Raw genomic sequence first — 14,219 nt, forward strand, 5'->3', positions numbered from 1 at the left:
TATGCATGTGACATTGAGGCTGAAGTGGTGGGGAAGCCAGCAAAGATGTTTTTCATGTCAGCCTTAGCAGACATGGGTATTGAACCACAACAGGTAACCTGTAATTTTTTTGTGTATTGCAATTGTCAGTGTAACTATATGATTGTACCTTGCAAATATTACTCTAAGATCACGAATGTAAAGGAATATATTACAGTCATTACAATAAACTGTTATATATGATTAAAGAACAGCTCAGCGCTTCATAGTAAGTCAGCAATGGTCTTTGAATCTTTAGTTTTAAAACCTTTTTGCAAATAATAATCTTAGAGGAAGAACAAAATTTGAATTGGATTTTTAGGGGAAAATTGTAAGGTTTTGATGTCTGGAATATAAAACAAGCAAGCATGTGGCAACTTTCTATTTCAGCTACATGTCTTTGGTCTTCAGCTTTATCTACACAATTTAACTCCTGAAAATGTTATTAGAAAGTGAAGATTTAAAAATGGCACCATTAAAGTCCATCTATATGAGTTATTTATGTTATATAAGTTGCTCAAGCGGTGGACTTTAAGGGAAATAGTTTGAAAACAAATGGAATTTTCAATATTTTGTCCTAATTATTATATTATATTATATTATATTATATTATATTATATTATATTATATTATATTATACTAGCTGTGTAAGCCCATTCTGTAAAATGCCAGTGCTGTTCCCACCCTAAACCCCCCACCCCATACCCCCCATCCCCATTCCCCCATTTCTATCAGTAGCTAGGCCAGTTTCTCTATCCTCAGTGGTTTTGTTTTGGCAATGTGCTCGCCTCGCTTGTGTATTAGTGGCTAAGCGAGCTTGTCTTTCGTCAGTGGTTTCACTTTTCGCTTCTTGCTGGAGCCTCGTACTTCTTTCTTCTTTGAGTCGTTAATTTGGGCCACCTTACCAGTTCTTTGAGCTTCATGCTGTAGCATCTCACTTCCGGGCTGGACAGACAGACAAGATTATATATTTTCCTTTTATGGTAAGTATTGCTGAATGATTTAGTAAGCTCCAACCTCCTATTATACACCCAGGTGTCAGGATAAATTCTGGCCCCACATGACTCAAAATGAGGTTAAGTAACTTCAAAAATGGATGAGTAAATGTTTTTGAAATTCCACTACAGCATTAGATTTTTTTTTTCATTTAAAAATCTGGCATTAGGCTGGGTAAGAATGGTTGCATTGTATTTTAGTTTGACAGCCAGGTTGAGCAATCTGATATCTTTGAGTTTCAGTTGTTTGCCTTTAGCCAATCGGCTTTAATCTTAGCCTCTGACATCACAAACCACCAAGTGGACCAATAAAACAAGCACATCTCTAACACATCAAAAATTTCTAATTATGTAAATTTCTAAGGGGGACAGTTTTTTTAATTTAATTATGAAAAAAATGGGAATATGTGTGCCTTTCAATGATAGTCTCTCTTTATGATGTCAGCTGATTAGTTTAAGGTGAATGACCAATCAACTCAGGTATAATAGGAAAGTAAAGCACTATTTATGTCATGTTTGTGGAACATTTGCACACTTTTTATACTTTTTATTATTTGCTAGTTTTCTTTTTCTTTTCAAATTTGCCTGCAGGCTTTTTATCACGCTTTAAGATCATTTTGAAAGAAAAATGTGTTTGTTTTGCAAAACCACAGATGTCATTTTCATGCATATCTACATATGATGCTGTAGGTACTGTTTTGTTTATGGAATGACTGACTGTTGTTTCATGACAGGACTTTTTCCTGAGATCACTGAAACAATTCTCTAATTTTTAATTTGCACATATGCTGAGAACAAAAAAAAACAGTTATTATGTTTCTAGTGTTGAGAAACCAGTAAATAAGTATATCTGCAATACCATCCATCCATCCATTTTCCAACCTGTTGAATCCGAACACAGGGTCACGGGGGTCTGCTGGAGCCAATCCGAGCCAACACAGGGCGCAAGGCAGGAACCAATCCCGGGCAGGGCGCCAACCCACGGCAGGACACACACATCCACACCCACACACCAAGTACACACTAGGGACAATTTAGAATAGCCAATCCACCTAACCTGCATGTCTTTGGACTGTGGGAGGAAACCCACGCAGACATGCAAACTCCACACAGGGAGGACCCGGGAAGCGAACCCGGGTCTCCTAACTGCGCCACCGTGCCGCCCCTTATCTGCAATACCTTTTTGCATATTGTTTAATTACTTATTCCATTACAAAAAAGTATTAGAATTTATATCAGATTATCCTTTCTTAATATTATGTTAATAGTGTTAACTCATGCACATGAAACTGTAACCAGTAACCATACCACATGCACTTCAGAGTAGGTCATCCACCTGAAGCTAAGCATGTTCAGGCCTGGCCAGTACTTGAATTGGAGACCATATAGGAAAAGCTTTGATTACTGCTGGAAGAGGTGTTGGTAACACCAGCAGGGGACACTTACCTTGTGTTCTGTGTGGGGATCCCAATGCCACAGTGCAGTGAGAGGGACACTGTGCTATAAGTCTTTCGGATGAGATGAAAACTAAGGTACTAATTCTCTGTGGTCAATAAAGATCCCTGGGCATCTTATGAAAAGAGTAGAATTTATCCCGATGTCCTGGCTAAATTACTTATGATGGCCCTGTCCATTCAGACCCTCTAATCATCCCCTGTCTCTAACTGGCTGTCTCTCTCACCCCTTTACCACTTAATAGTTAATGGGCAGTGAGAGTACTGGTGCAATAATGACTGGCGTCGCATCACCCAGGTAGGTGCTACATTTTGGTGGTGGTTTAAGTGGATCCCCTCTGCTAAGCATTTTAAATCATGAGAAAAGTGTTATATAAATGTAATTAATTATTATTTATTATTATTCAGACTGTAGGTGGAGGAATGACTTGGGAGTGCAGAAAAGGGACATTTAGCACTGCTGAGAACAGAAACTTGCAGATTTTTTTTATTTTTCAGGGATTGATTTCAGACCCTTTAACAAAAACAGTGAAAGCTATTTTGAATGTTCATCCATCCATCCATCCATCCTCTTCCGCTTATCCGAGGTCGGGTCGCGGGGGCAGCAGCTTAAGCAGAGAGGCCCAGACTTCCCTCTCCCGGCCACTTCTTCCAGCTCTTCCTGGAGAATCCCAAAGGCGTTCCCAGGCCAGCCGGGAGACATACTCCCTCCAGCGTGTCCTGGGTCTTCCCCGGGGCCTCCTCCCGGTTGGACGTGCCCGGAACACCTCACCAGGGAGGCGTCCAGGAGGCATCCTGATCAGATGCCCGAGCCACCTCATCTGACTCCTCTCGATGCGGAGGAGCAGCGGCTCTACTCTGAGCCCCTCCCGGATGACTGAGCTTCTCACCCTATCTTTAAGGGAAAGACCAGACACCCTGCGGAGGAAACTCATTTCAGCCGCTTGTATTCGCGATCTCGTTCTTTCGGTCACTACCCATAGCTCATGACCATAGGTGAGGGTAGGAGCGTAGATCGACTGGTAAATTGAGAGCTTTGCCTTACGGCTCAGCTCCTTTTCACCACGACAGACCGATGCAGAGCCGCATCACTGCGGATGCCGCACCGATCCGCCTGTCGATCTCACGCTCCATTCTTCCCTCACTCGTGAACAAGACCCCGAGATACTTGAACTCCTCCACTTGGGGCAGGATCTCTCCCCAACCCTCAGAGGGCACTCCACCCTTTTCCGGCTGAGGACCATGGTCTCGGATTTGGAGGTGCTGATTCTCATCCCAGCCGCTTCACACTCAGCTGCGAACCGATCCAGAGAGCTGAAGATCACGGCCTGATGAAGCAAACAGGACAACATCATCTGCAAAAGCAGTGACCCAATCCTGAGTCCACCAAACGGACCCCTTCAACACCCTGGCTGCGCCTAGAAATTCTGTCCATAAAAGTTATGAACAGAATCGGTGACAAAGGGCAGCCCTGGCGAGTCCAACTCTCACTGGAAGCGGGCTCGACTTACTGCGGCAATGCGGACCAAGCTCTGACACGGTTGTACAGAGACCGAACAGCTCTTATCAGGGGTCCGGTACCCCATACTCCCGAGCACCCCCACAGGATTCCCGAGGGACACGGTCGAATGCCTTTTCCAAGTCCACAAAACACATGTAGACTGGTCGGGCAAACTCCCATGCACCCTCCAGGACTCTGCTAAGGGTGAAGAGCTGCTCCACTGTTCGCGACCAGGACGAAACCACACTGTTCCTCCTGAATCCGAGGTTGACTATCCGACGGACCCTCCTCTCCAGAACCCCCGAATAGACTTTTCCAGGGAGGCTGAGGAGTGTGATCCCTCTATAGTTGGAACACACCCTCCGGTCCCCCTTTTAAAGAGGGGGACCACCACCCCGGTCTGCCAATCCAGAGGCACTGTCCCGATGTCCATGCGATGTTGCAGAGACGTGTCAACCAAGACAGTCCTACAACATCCAGAGCCTTAAGGAACTCAGGGTGTATCTCATCCACCCCGGGGCCCTGCCACCAAGGAGTTTTTTGACCACCTCGGTGACTTCAGTCCCAGAGATGGGAGAGCCCACCTCAGAGTCCCCAGGCTCTGCTTCCTCATTGGAAGGCATGTTAGTGGGATTAAGGAGGTCTTGAAGTACTCCTCCCACCGACCCTAACGCGTCAGTGAGGTCAGCAGCGCACCATCCCCACCATATACGGTGTTGACACTGCACTGCTTCCCCTCCTGAGACGCCGGACGGTGGACCAGAATCTCCTCGAAGCCGTCCAAAGTCGTTCTCCATGGCCTCTCCAAACTCCTCCCATGCCCGAGTTTTGCCTCAGCAACAACCGAAGCCAAATTCCGCTTGGCCTGCGGTACCTATCAGCTGCCTCCAGAGACCCACAGGACAAAAAGTCCTATAGGACTCCTTCTTCAGCTTGACGGCATCCCTCACCGGTGTCCACCAGCGGGTTCGGGATTGCCGCCACGACAGGCACCGACCACCTTGCGGCCACAGCTCCGGTCAGCCGCCTCAACAATAGAGGCACGGAACATGGCCCATTGGACTCAATGTCCCCACCTCCCTCGGGACGTGGTTGAAGTTCTGCCGGAGGTGGGAGTTGAAGCTACTTCTGACAGGGGACTCTGCCAGCCGTTCCCAGCAGACCCTCACAACACGTTTGGGCCTACCAGGTCTGACCGGCATCTTCCCCCACCATCGAAGCCAACTCACCACCAGGTGGTGATCAGTTGACAGCTCCGCCCCTCTCTTCACCCGAGTGTCCAAGACATATGGCCGCAAGTCCGGCGACCGACCACAAAGTCGATCATCGACCTGAGGCCTAGGGTGTCCTGGTGCCAAGTGCACATATGAACACCCTTATGCTTGAACATGGTGTTCGTTATGGACAATCCATGGCGAGCACAGAAGTCCAATAACAAAACACCGCTCGGGTTCAGATCGGGGGGGCCATTCCTCCCAATCACGCCCTTCCAGGTCTCACTGTCATTGCCCACGTGAGCATTGAAGTCTCCCAGCAAAACGAGGGAATCCCTAGAAGGTATGCCCTCTAGCAACCCCTCCAGAGACTCCAAAAAGGGTGGATACTCCAAACTGCTGTTCGGCACATATGCACAAACAACAGTCAGGACCCTTCCCCACCCGAAGGCGGAGGGAGGCCACCCTCTCGTCCACCGGGGAAAACCCCAATGCACAGGCTCCAAGTCGGGGGGCAATAAGGATGCCCACACCTGCTCGGCCTCTCACCGGGGCAACTCCAGAGTGGTAGAGAGTCCAGCCCCTCTCAAGGAGATTGGTTCCAGAGTCCAAGCTGTGCGTCGAGGTGAGTCCGACTATATCTAGCCGGAACCTCTCGACCTCGCGCACAAGCTCAGGCTCCTTCCCCTTCAGAGAGGTGACATTCCACGTCCCAAGAGCCAGTTTCTGTAGCCAGGATCAGACCGCCAAGGTCCCGCCTCGCCACCACCCAACTCACACTGCACCCAACCTCCTTGGCCCCTCCCATAGGTGGTGAGCCCATGGGGAGGAGGACCCACGTTACCTCTTCGGGCTGTGCCCGCCGAGCCCCATGGGTGCAGGCCCGGCCACCAGGCGCTCGCCATCGAGCCCCACCTCCAGGCCTGGCTCCAGAGGGGGGCCCGGTGACCAGCGTCCGGGCAAGGGAAAACGTCGTCCAAAGTTTTTGCTCTTCATCGGAGGTTTGTTGAACGCTCTTTGTCTCATCCCTCACCTAGGACCAGTTTGCCTTGGGTGGCCCTACCAGGGGCATAAAGCCCCGGACAACATAGCTCCTAGGATCATTGGGACACGCAAACCCCTCCACCACGATAAGGTGACGGTTCAAGGAGGAGTGAATGTTCATTACATTCATTAATGCATTTAGAGCATTACTTGCCAAATTTGGAAAAGATAGGAATAGAATAGGATAGAATCTTGGTGATTGTTGAACAATGTCTTAATGTAGTCATTCACCTGCTGGACTGCAGATATGGAGCCCCATTCACTAAATCCATCTTGGCATCTTCCACTGACTGCTTGCCATCATGACTGCTTTTGAACTGGTGTTGTGCTCCAGCTACATAGACTTCATTCATATTGTGTCAAATCATCTGCAGTGATTGGTCTTGACTCTGCCTTACTGCTTCTGATCACCAGATTCAGACGTGAAGATAACAAGGTCAACAGTGCAATCCAGAACGGCATGCATCACAGTGTTGGTGCCATCATCTAGGACAGCCAGTATTCTTTGCTGTTTGTTAGAATAGTTTGAAACATTGAAGACATTCTGTTAAATGTTGCCTCCATTCGTGGAAAAATTGGTGACATTTTCCAGCTGGAAAACACCCAGACATATAGAGCTTCAGTCTCCTAACAGTCCGTTCATGACATCCGCTAATATTGTCTTTTCTCTGTTATAATTGACCATGGACCCTCCAGAGGTTAAATTACTCCAGAGATGCTGCTGACTAGAGGGTTTTTTTTTTCCTCTCTTCAGTTGTCAACTTGTCATAATTCAGCAAATACTTGGCCACATTTATGTTAATTAGTTTCAAACTATGTTTTCCTTACTGTTTGAACAAATATGTATTTGTATGTGTACTCACTAAGTATTTAGTAATTTGCAAAGTTTCTATTTACATTATATCTGAGAAATTATTGCTGATCTCTGAGCCTGCACTCCGGCAAGAGCTCTATGCAAAAATAAACTGAATGAAATTGAATCAACAGCCTTCTCATTCCACTGTTATTATTATGGACATATCTCACACCAGCTACAGTCCACATCACAACCTTCACGAACCATTGCCTCTCTTGGTTAGCAGTTGCATAATAGTTGGTTACATGACTCTGTGCCATGACACATAGCTGTGTGCCATCATCCAGCTGTTTAACCAATACAGGTCATCCCTACATCTACCCTCCTTCTGGCCTATGATTTTTTTCCTATGTTTTGGAATAATTTATTTGTTATAAATACTTTGTAAGAGTTTTCATAACATGATTTTTTACATATATTGCATCTGATAAGTGTTAAAAAGGAGTTGTTTTCTTTAATTGAAATTGATTTTGTATATTGTCTCTGTGACTGCATGTATGTTTCTTAAGATACTACAGTTTCAGTCACACCTGGCTAAAGACATATTAGGTTAACGTTAGTGTGTATGAATGTGTTTGTGTCCTGTGATGGACTGGTGCCCTGTCCAAGGCCATTTCTACCTGCAGAACTGTAGCACTGTTAGGATAGGCGGTGTCTCTCCAAGACCCTGAATTTAATAATTGTTATGTCATGTTAAGATAAGCAGTGCTATATACAGCTATAGTAATAATCCATCCCTCTAGAACAGCATACCATTAATATAAAATTATCTGATTTTGTCCATTCTTAAAAAAATATTTTTGAATGCCGTGTTGTAGTATAATAAGATGTGTTCAAAGAAGTTGTGCATTAAAGATTCACTTTCAGTGTCAATCAACAAACACCAATTAAAGGAAATGTATTGCAGTGATTTGGTTTGAAAATAAATTCAAGTAAGGGAAGGTCTGATTTCCCAGTGGAGTTCTAAAATATAATTGCAGTCAAAATGAGACATCTTGGTATGTGCAAGGTGGTGGATCTTTGAAATATCCTTTGCTACTTGGACTTGGCTTAATAATGTATTCTTATAGCCTTGAAATAGCACAGACTCTAAAGTCACATACTGTCATCTGTTTTTACTTTAACATTTGAACCAGAGTGTTGAATTGTTTGTTTATATTGTATTATGCACATTCTTAAAACCACTAACTGATGTTCAGCCAGTTTTAGTATACATCTTTCCAACAGGTAAAATATAGGAATTCTAGCAATATAGAGACACTCTGTACTGATGTGCACCTTTGTCTTGCATCATTGCCTTTGGCAAACATCCAAGTCCTTAGAGTTAGAGGAACAAGAAGTAATTCTCTTCTCACCACCATAAACACTGTCTTCCCTTTTAATGATCATGACAGAGGTAATGTTATACCAAAAAGTGCAAGTTTCTAAATTAATTTAGAGAATAGTTTAATGTCTTACTATACAGTGATTTTACAATCACTACTGAAATACTGCGCTATACAGTCAATAGTAAGATTATCCACATTTGCCTGCAAGTATCCTATTTTATTTAAATCTTCCTCTTCACTACCCCATCTTCACTGAATAATCTAAAGAAGACTACTTTTATATTGCCATATGTAAGAATATAGAGGTGTGTATATATATATATACATATTGTGAAAGATGGCCCGGACACAGACAGACGGACATCGTTTGTTGCACCCAACACACATTTATTTACATTAATTATATTTACAATTCAGTGCACGTCCCAGTGCCTCTTGCACCGATCCCCCAAAGTCCAGGCCTCACAGTCCAACTGCCTTTCTACTGGCCGCCTCCAGTCCTCTCTCCAGCTCCGTCCTTCATTCCACCCGACTTCCGCTACTGAATGAAGGGAGGCGCTCCTATATAGGAACCGGATGGGCTCCAGCTGCTTCCCGGCATTCCTCTGCAGACACGCCCCAGTGTGGCGGAAGTGCCGGCTGCGCACCCGGAAACCCTCCGGGTGTCCCTTGTCTTCTTCCCCCCAGCACGCTCCAGGTTTCTTCAGGCACTGGGGCGCCGCCTGGCGGTGGCCACGGGCCCCTACAGGGCTGGGCTTCCAAGCCCTCTACCCGTGGACCCCAATACAACCAGGGCGGTCGCCCCCTCGCGGTCTGGAGGAGGTACAAGCCCTCCTCCGGTCCTCCTGGGTGTGATGCCACAATATATATATATATATATATATATATATATATATATATATATATATATATATATATATATATATACACACAATGGTACCTCGGTATACGTCTGCTTTGTAATAAGTCCAACTTGGTATATCTCCTGTTTGAACACAAAAAATTTTGCTTGGTATACGACCTTTGTTTGGAATACGACTAGCGTACTAACCTTGTTTACCTCTCTCGAGACAAGCCATGACTGCCCACGAGCGTTAGTGCGCCAGTTGCTAGCATTCAGTGAACAACCCGCGCTATAACTCTCTGTGAACTTTCACGTGTGTGATATAGCGGGTCCACAGCTCCTGTCAAAGTCCAGCTTTAAAATAAATAATCACCGTGCTCGCAGCTTGGTAAAGGGGGCGTGGTGGTTATGTGGCTGAAGGTTGTCAGGGCGATTAGCGATGTGGGCATTTCTCACCAAAGTGCACTTGTGAGGGACCGTCCGCATTCATGATTGTTCCTGGGGCTGCTTATCTTGATAAACAGAAGCGCGAGTCAGCTAGAAGGGGAGTAAAAAGAAAAAAAGACGGGAGGTTGAGTGAGTGAGAGAGAGGGCTGCTTATCTTGATAAACAGAAGCGCGATTTGGCTTGAAGGAGAGTAAAAAGAAAGAACGGACGAGAGAGAGAGAGAGAGAGAGAGAGCTAGCGAGAGCGTGCATGGATGAAGTGGCTGAAGCAGGCAGTGCAAAGCTCAACTGCAAGTAGGGCGACTCCTCAGTTGGGAAGCAGGCACCGGGCTTCTTGTTTTTTTTTTTTAAAGAATGCTTCCTGCTTTTAACCGTTGTTTTAAGAAGACTTTTTTCTATTGTTTTTAACCTCCACGTTTCAGTTCTGATTTTATGGATTATTTATTGGAGCTTTGGAAACTGCACTTTAATTTGAACACCTTGTTTTGTTAATTGTTTTAATAAAAGCACTTTGCACTTTTCACCATCCCCTTGCTTTGTTGTTACCGATGAGGTTAGCAGCTAGGCACATTACCGACGGTGTAGGATTCAAGGGCTCCCTGGCAGCAGATGGGAGCATACAGCAAACCTGCATCATCACAACGTGATTTTGTGTTTTTTTCATGTAAATTTAAATTGATTGTTGAAAAGTATGAAGGTGGCATGCGTATCCGGGAAATGGCTGTTGCATACCTTTTGCTGAGAACGACGGTATCTACGATTGTGAAAAACAAAGATTTTATTAAAAAGTAAAGTGAGGTTAAATTTTCATTTATTTCATCTATTTGCTTTTGTATTTATGTATTTTAGTATTAAGCCGTGTTTAAATTATTTTATACAACCCCATCAATGTATAATATGCCAATAGCAATAGGAATTTTTTTTTCATGGGAATGGATTAATCATTTTCCCATTATTTCTTATGGGAAAAATTTGTTTGGTATAAGTCAAAGGGTCTGGAACGGATTAAGGACGTATACCGAGGTTCCACTGTATGTATGTGTATGTATATATATATATATATATATATATATATATATATAGTAACAGATGGGGACACTGTCGTCCCCTTGATCCCTCGGATCAGACACCAGACACAAAGGTATTCCTCTACCTTCTTCAGAGATGCTTCGGCCGTCTCTCCAAGATCCTTTATGATCTTCTTGATCGCCGTTAACATCTGTAAGAAACTTTGCATGTGCTCGATTAGCTTCTCGAGTTCCTGCACGTCTACAATATTATTTAATTCAGCCGGAGGCAGGCTCAAGCCATCATTCACCTTACCTACCGGCCGGGAGCCAATCAGCACATCGTTCCTGGCACGTGTTCTGATGGGCTTCGCAAGGGTACCTGGGATTTGGAGTTCTCCTTCTCAGAGGACCGAATCGACATCTTTGACGGACTGCGAACCGCCTGTATTAATTTGTCTGCGGATCGATCAGTCATTTCCCGGCCCTCCTTACCTTTTTGTGGGGTGAGCGGCGCTTCGCTCGCCTCCCCCTTCCCCTTCGGAAAGTCCAAGCCCGTTTTTTCCTGGGCAAAGCCATAAGCAGCAGGATGCGGACCTCCTCCTTCCCACAATCTTTCGGGGTGTGTCACGTGTCCCTCGCCGGCACCCGACATGCGGAAGTCCTTCGTTTTGCTCGTCTGCCCGATCGAGCGCGCACCACCGCCTTCGGGGTTTTCTCCTGCCTCCCGCAGAGCCTCTGAATGATGTTCTCCGAGGTATGTGCACGGTACAAAATGAGTTATTTTAAAGATGTTATCTCTGATATACAAGGCACATTGTAGTCTTCTTCGTCCGGAGGCCTCTCCCGATCCGTGTAGCCACTCTGTAGCTCATTCCGAGTGTCAGCCATGACGAACATGGAACCTCCGCTGGTGTTGCCGCTGTGCTTACCCTTCTTTTTCCCCATGATGGACTTGGTAAACTGGGGCTTAGCGATTCTCCTGCGTGTCGTGACACCATCTTCTTGGGGTTCCTCTATCCACAGAATTATTTCTTTAATCAGTTCCTCTGCCAAACAGACGGCCAGAGAATCCTGCCAACTACGCCACTGTGACAGATAGGGGGCGCTGTCATCCTCTTGAACCCTTGGACTAGATGCCAGACCCCAGGTAAAAGTCCAATAATTAAATTTATTCGGACTATATTGTGCACAAAGCACACTCCACCCCACAATATTCATATACAATACAGTTGTAGCGGTGCCACATAGTGTTAAATGTCAGTTCTGAGTGTGTCTCGTTTCATTGTCCTGTTTGCTGTTTGTATGTGTATCAGTTAATGCCGTCCCCGTAAAGGAGGACGGATGATGGAAGGAGACCTCAGCCGCAAACCTGGAAAACACCTGTTCTTAATTAATCAATCACAGCCGTCACATAGACTATTTAAGTAATCAGGAAGGAGAGAGGGAAGGAGAGAAGAAGGAGAAAGGAGACCATTTTGTTTCAACAACGTTGCAACTTGCTTGCTGTTTTTTCACATTGCGCCTTTTCACCAGTTTGCTTTTCATTTTGCTGGACTGTCTATCAACCTCCATCTGCTGAGACCCCGGGGTCGATTCGCCATCCACCATACACCAAGGAATCACGGTGAGGTTGCTCCAAACGCCAGGAAAATCAAACAATGCATTTACCACTAGTTCAGTCATCCGTATTCAGGACAGTTTTATAACCGGACTCAAGTTCACAATCATTCAGTTTATCAGTCATTTTGTTATTCGTGTTGTGTGTTATATGTTACAGGGGCAAGGGAGAGTTTTTGTTGTATTTATATTTGGTGGTGTCTTGTTGCTGGGGTGGAGGGATATTTATATTTATATCTGTTTTCTGTTTTTTGCATGTCTTGTTTCATTTAATACATTTAATCCATTTAATTTTACATCCTGTTTTTGTGTACTTACATTTACACCGTCGATTGTGGGGAAAAGTTTAATTGGTTAGAAGTACGGCTTGATAGTTAGATTATTTCTCAGTAAATTATCCAGACCACAGGTCTTGGAGGTGTAGCTGCTGGCTGGGTAAAGGGGTCAGCCGTTACATAAGTGGTGCCCTCTCTGAGGAATCTTAATTAATACTATCGCTGTCTGCCTTTAAACGTATCCCCAATTAACATGTCTTTAGTGCATGCCGAGCAGGACGACACCATTGCTTCGCCACGGTGTGATGATGGAGTAGCCGGGGCGCGGCACGTCACGCGGGAGGTGATGAATTCATTGCAGTCGCTGTACCTCGAAGATCACCATGGACCTGAGGAGGAATGCCTGGAGGATGTCTCGCCTCCGTGGGAAGATCTGGCGCAACAACTGACCCGACTGGATGAGAAAGTCCACAAGGTTGCTGAAAGTGCGCTCGGGCGCGAAGATGCCTTGTGGGCTCGCATCAGCAGCTCCCAGGAGGAGATAAAAGAATACCTTAATGAGCAAGTTTAACTCCTAGGGCGGGAAATCGTGTTGTGCCTCCAGAGGCGGGATCACCGCTGGCAAGAAACTCTTCAGGGGGAGGTCCAAAGGAGTCTCCAGAAGTTACGTCAGACACCCTGTCATTCAACGCTGTACGGGTCTCGTGGGGGAAGTGAATACATCAATCGGCCCTCTGTTCCTGGGGCGCACCTTTCCTTTCCCAAGTTGGGGGCTCCATATAGCATCGATGATGTCCTCAACTTTGTGGAGGACGGGGAGGTGTATCTGGCTGTTAACCCTTTAACCCCAGAAGAGCTTATGATAGGGGCATCCCTCTCGGGGCCAGTGCGGAGCTGGTGGCTGACGGCCAAGAAGAACATTATAGACTGGGGATCCTTTCGTCGATCTTTCCTCGCGGCTTTTCTTCCGGATGACTATGAATCTGAACTGGAGGACAAGCTGCGATCCATGGTGCAACTGCCTTCGCAATCCATCCGGGACTTCACCTATGAATATCGGGCTTTGTGTTTGAAGGGGCGGCTGGCTATGTCTGAAGAAGAGGTGGTCTGCCGCATCCTTAATGCCTGTAACCCGCAGTTAGCTGGGGGTCTCAGGGGGGTTGTGGGGTCGGTGGAAGACCTGGTGAAGGTGGGCTCACAAGTGGAACGGGACTGGGGACAATGTACTGGAAACCGTACTGGAACAAGGTACAAGCCAGTACACAAGAAACTGAGCCCCTAAAACCCCAGCGAGCCAAACCTTGCCAGTCGGAAGCCGATCTCGCCATCATGCAAGCGAGTACGTCCCTCCTGATCGTCCCAGTGAAGCTGCGGGGGTGGCAGGTGGATGCGGTGGTGGATACAGGGAGCCATCACACCTTAATCCGCTCAAGCATGTGGAAGAAGATTAGCCGACCGACAGACAACTTAACATCTGCCCCGTCTGTCCGATTTGTATTGGCAGATGGGAGTGAACACAGGGCCCTGGGCAAAGTCCCCTTGAGGTACAGTGTACTCTCCACCACCTGGGAAATGGATACATATGTCTTGGATGACCGGCACCTGTCAGTCCCGTTA

General features: G+C 46.1%; 1 protein-coding gene across 1 annotated transcript in view; it reads left to right on the forward strand.

The window, feature by feature from the left end:
- Positions 1 to 14,219, forward strand: part of LOC120539489 (phospholysine phosphohistidine inorganic pyrophosphate phosphatase) — a 291,572-nt gene that overhangs the window by 102,867 nt on the left and 174,486 nt on the right. Inside the window, exon 5 of the mRNA XM_039769598.1 lies at positions 1 to 93. Coding sequence (XP_039625532.1) covers positions 1 to 93 — 93 coding nt within the window. The remainder of the gene's footprint in view (positions 94 to 14,219) is intronic.

The sequence above is a fragment of the Polypterus senegalus genome, chromosome 1 (assembly GCF_016835505.1).
Source record: "Polypterus senegalus isolate Bchr_013 chromosome 1, ASM1683550v1, whole genome shotgun sequence".
NCBI classification, from domain to species: Eukaryota; Metazoa; Chordata; class Cladistia; order Polypteriformes; family Polypteridae; genus Polypterus; species Polypterus senegalus.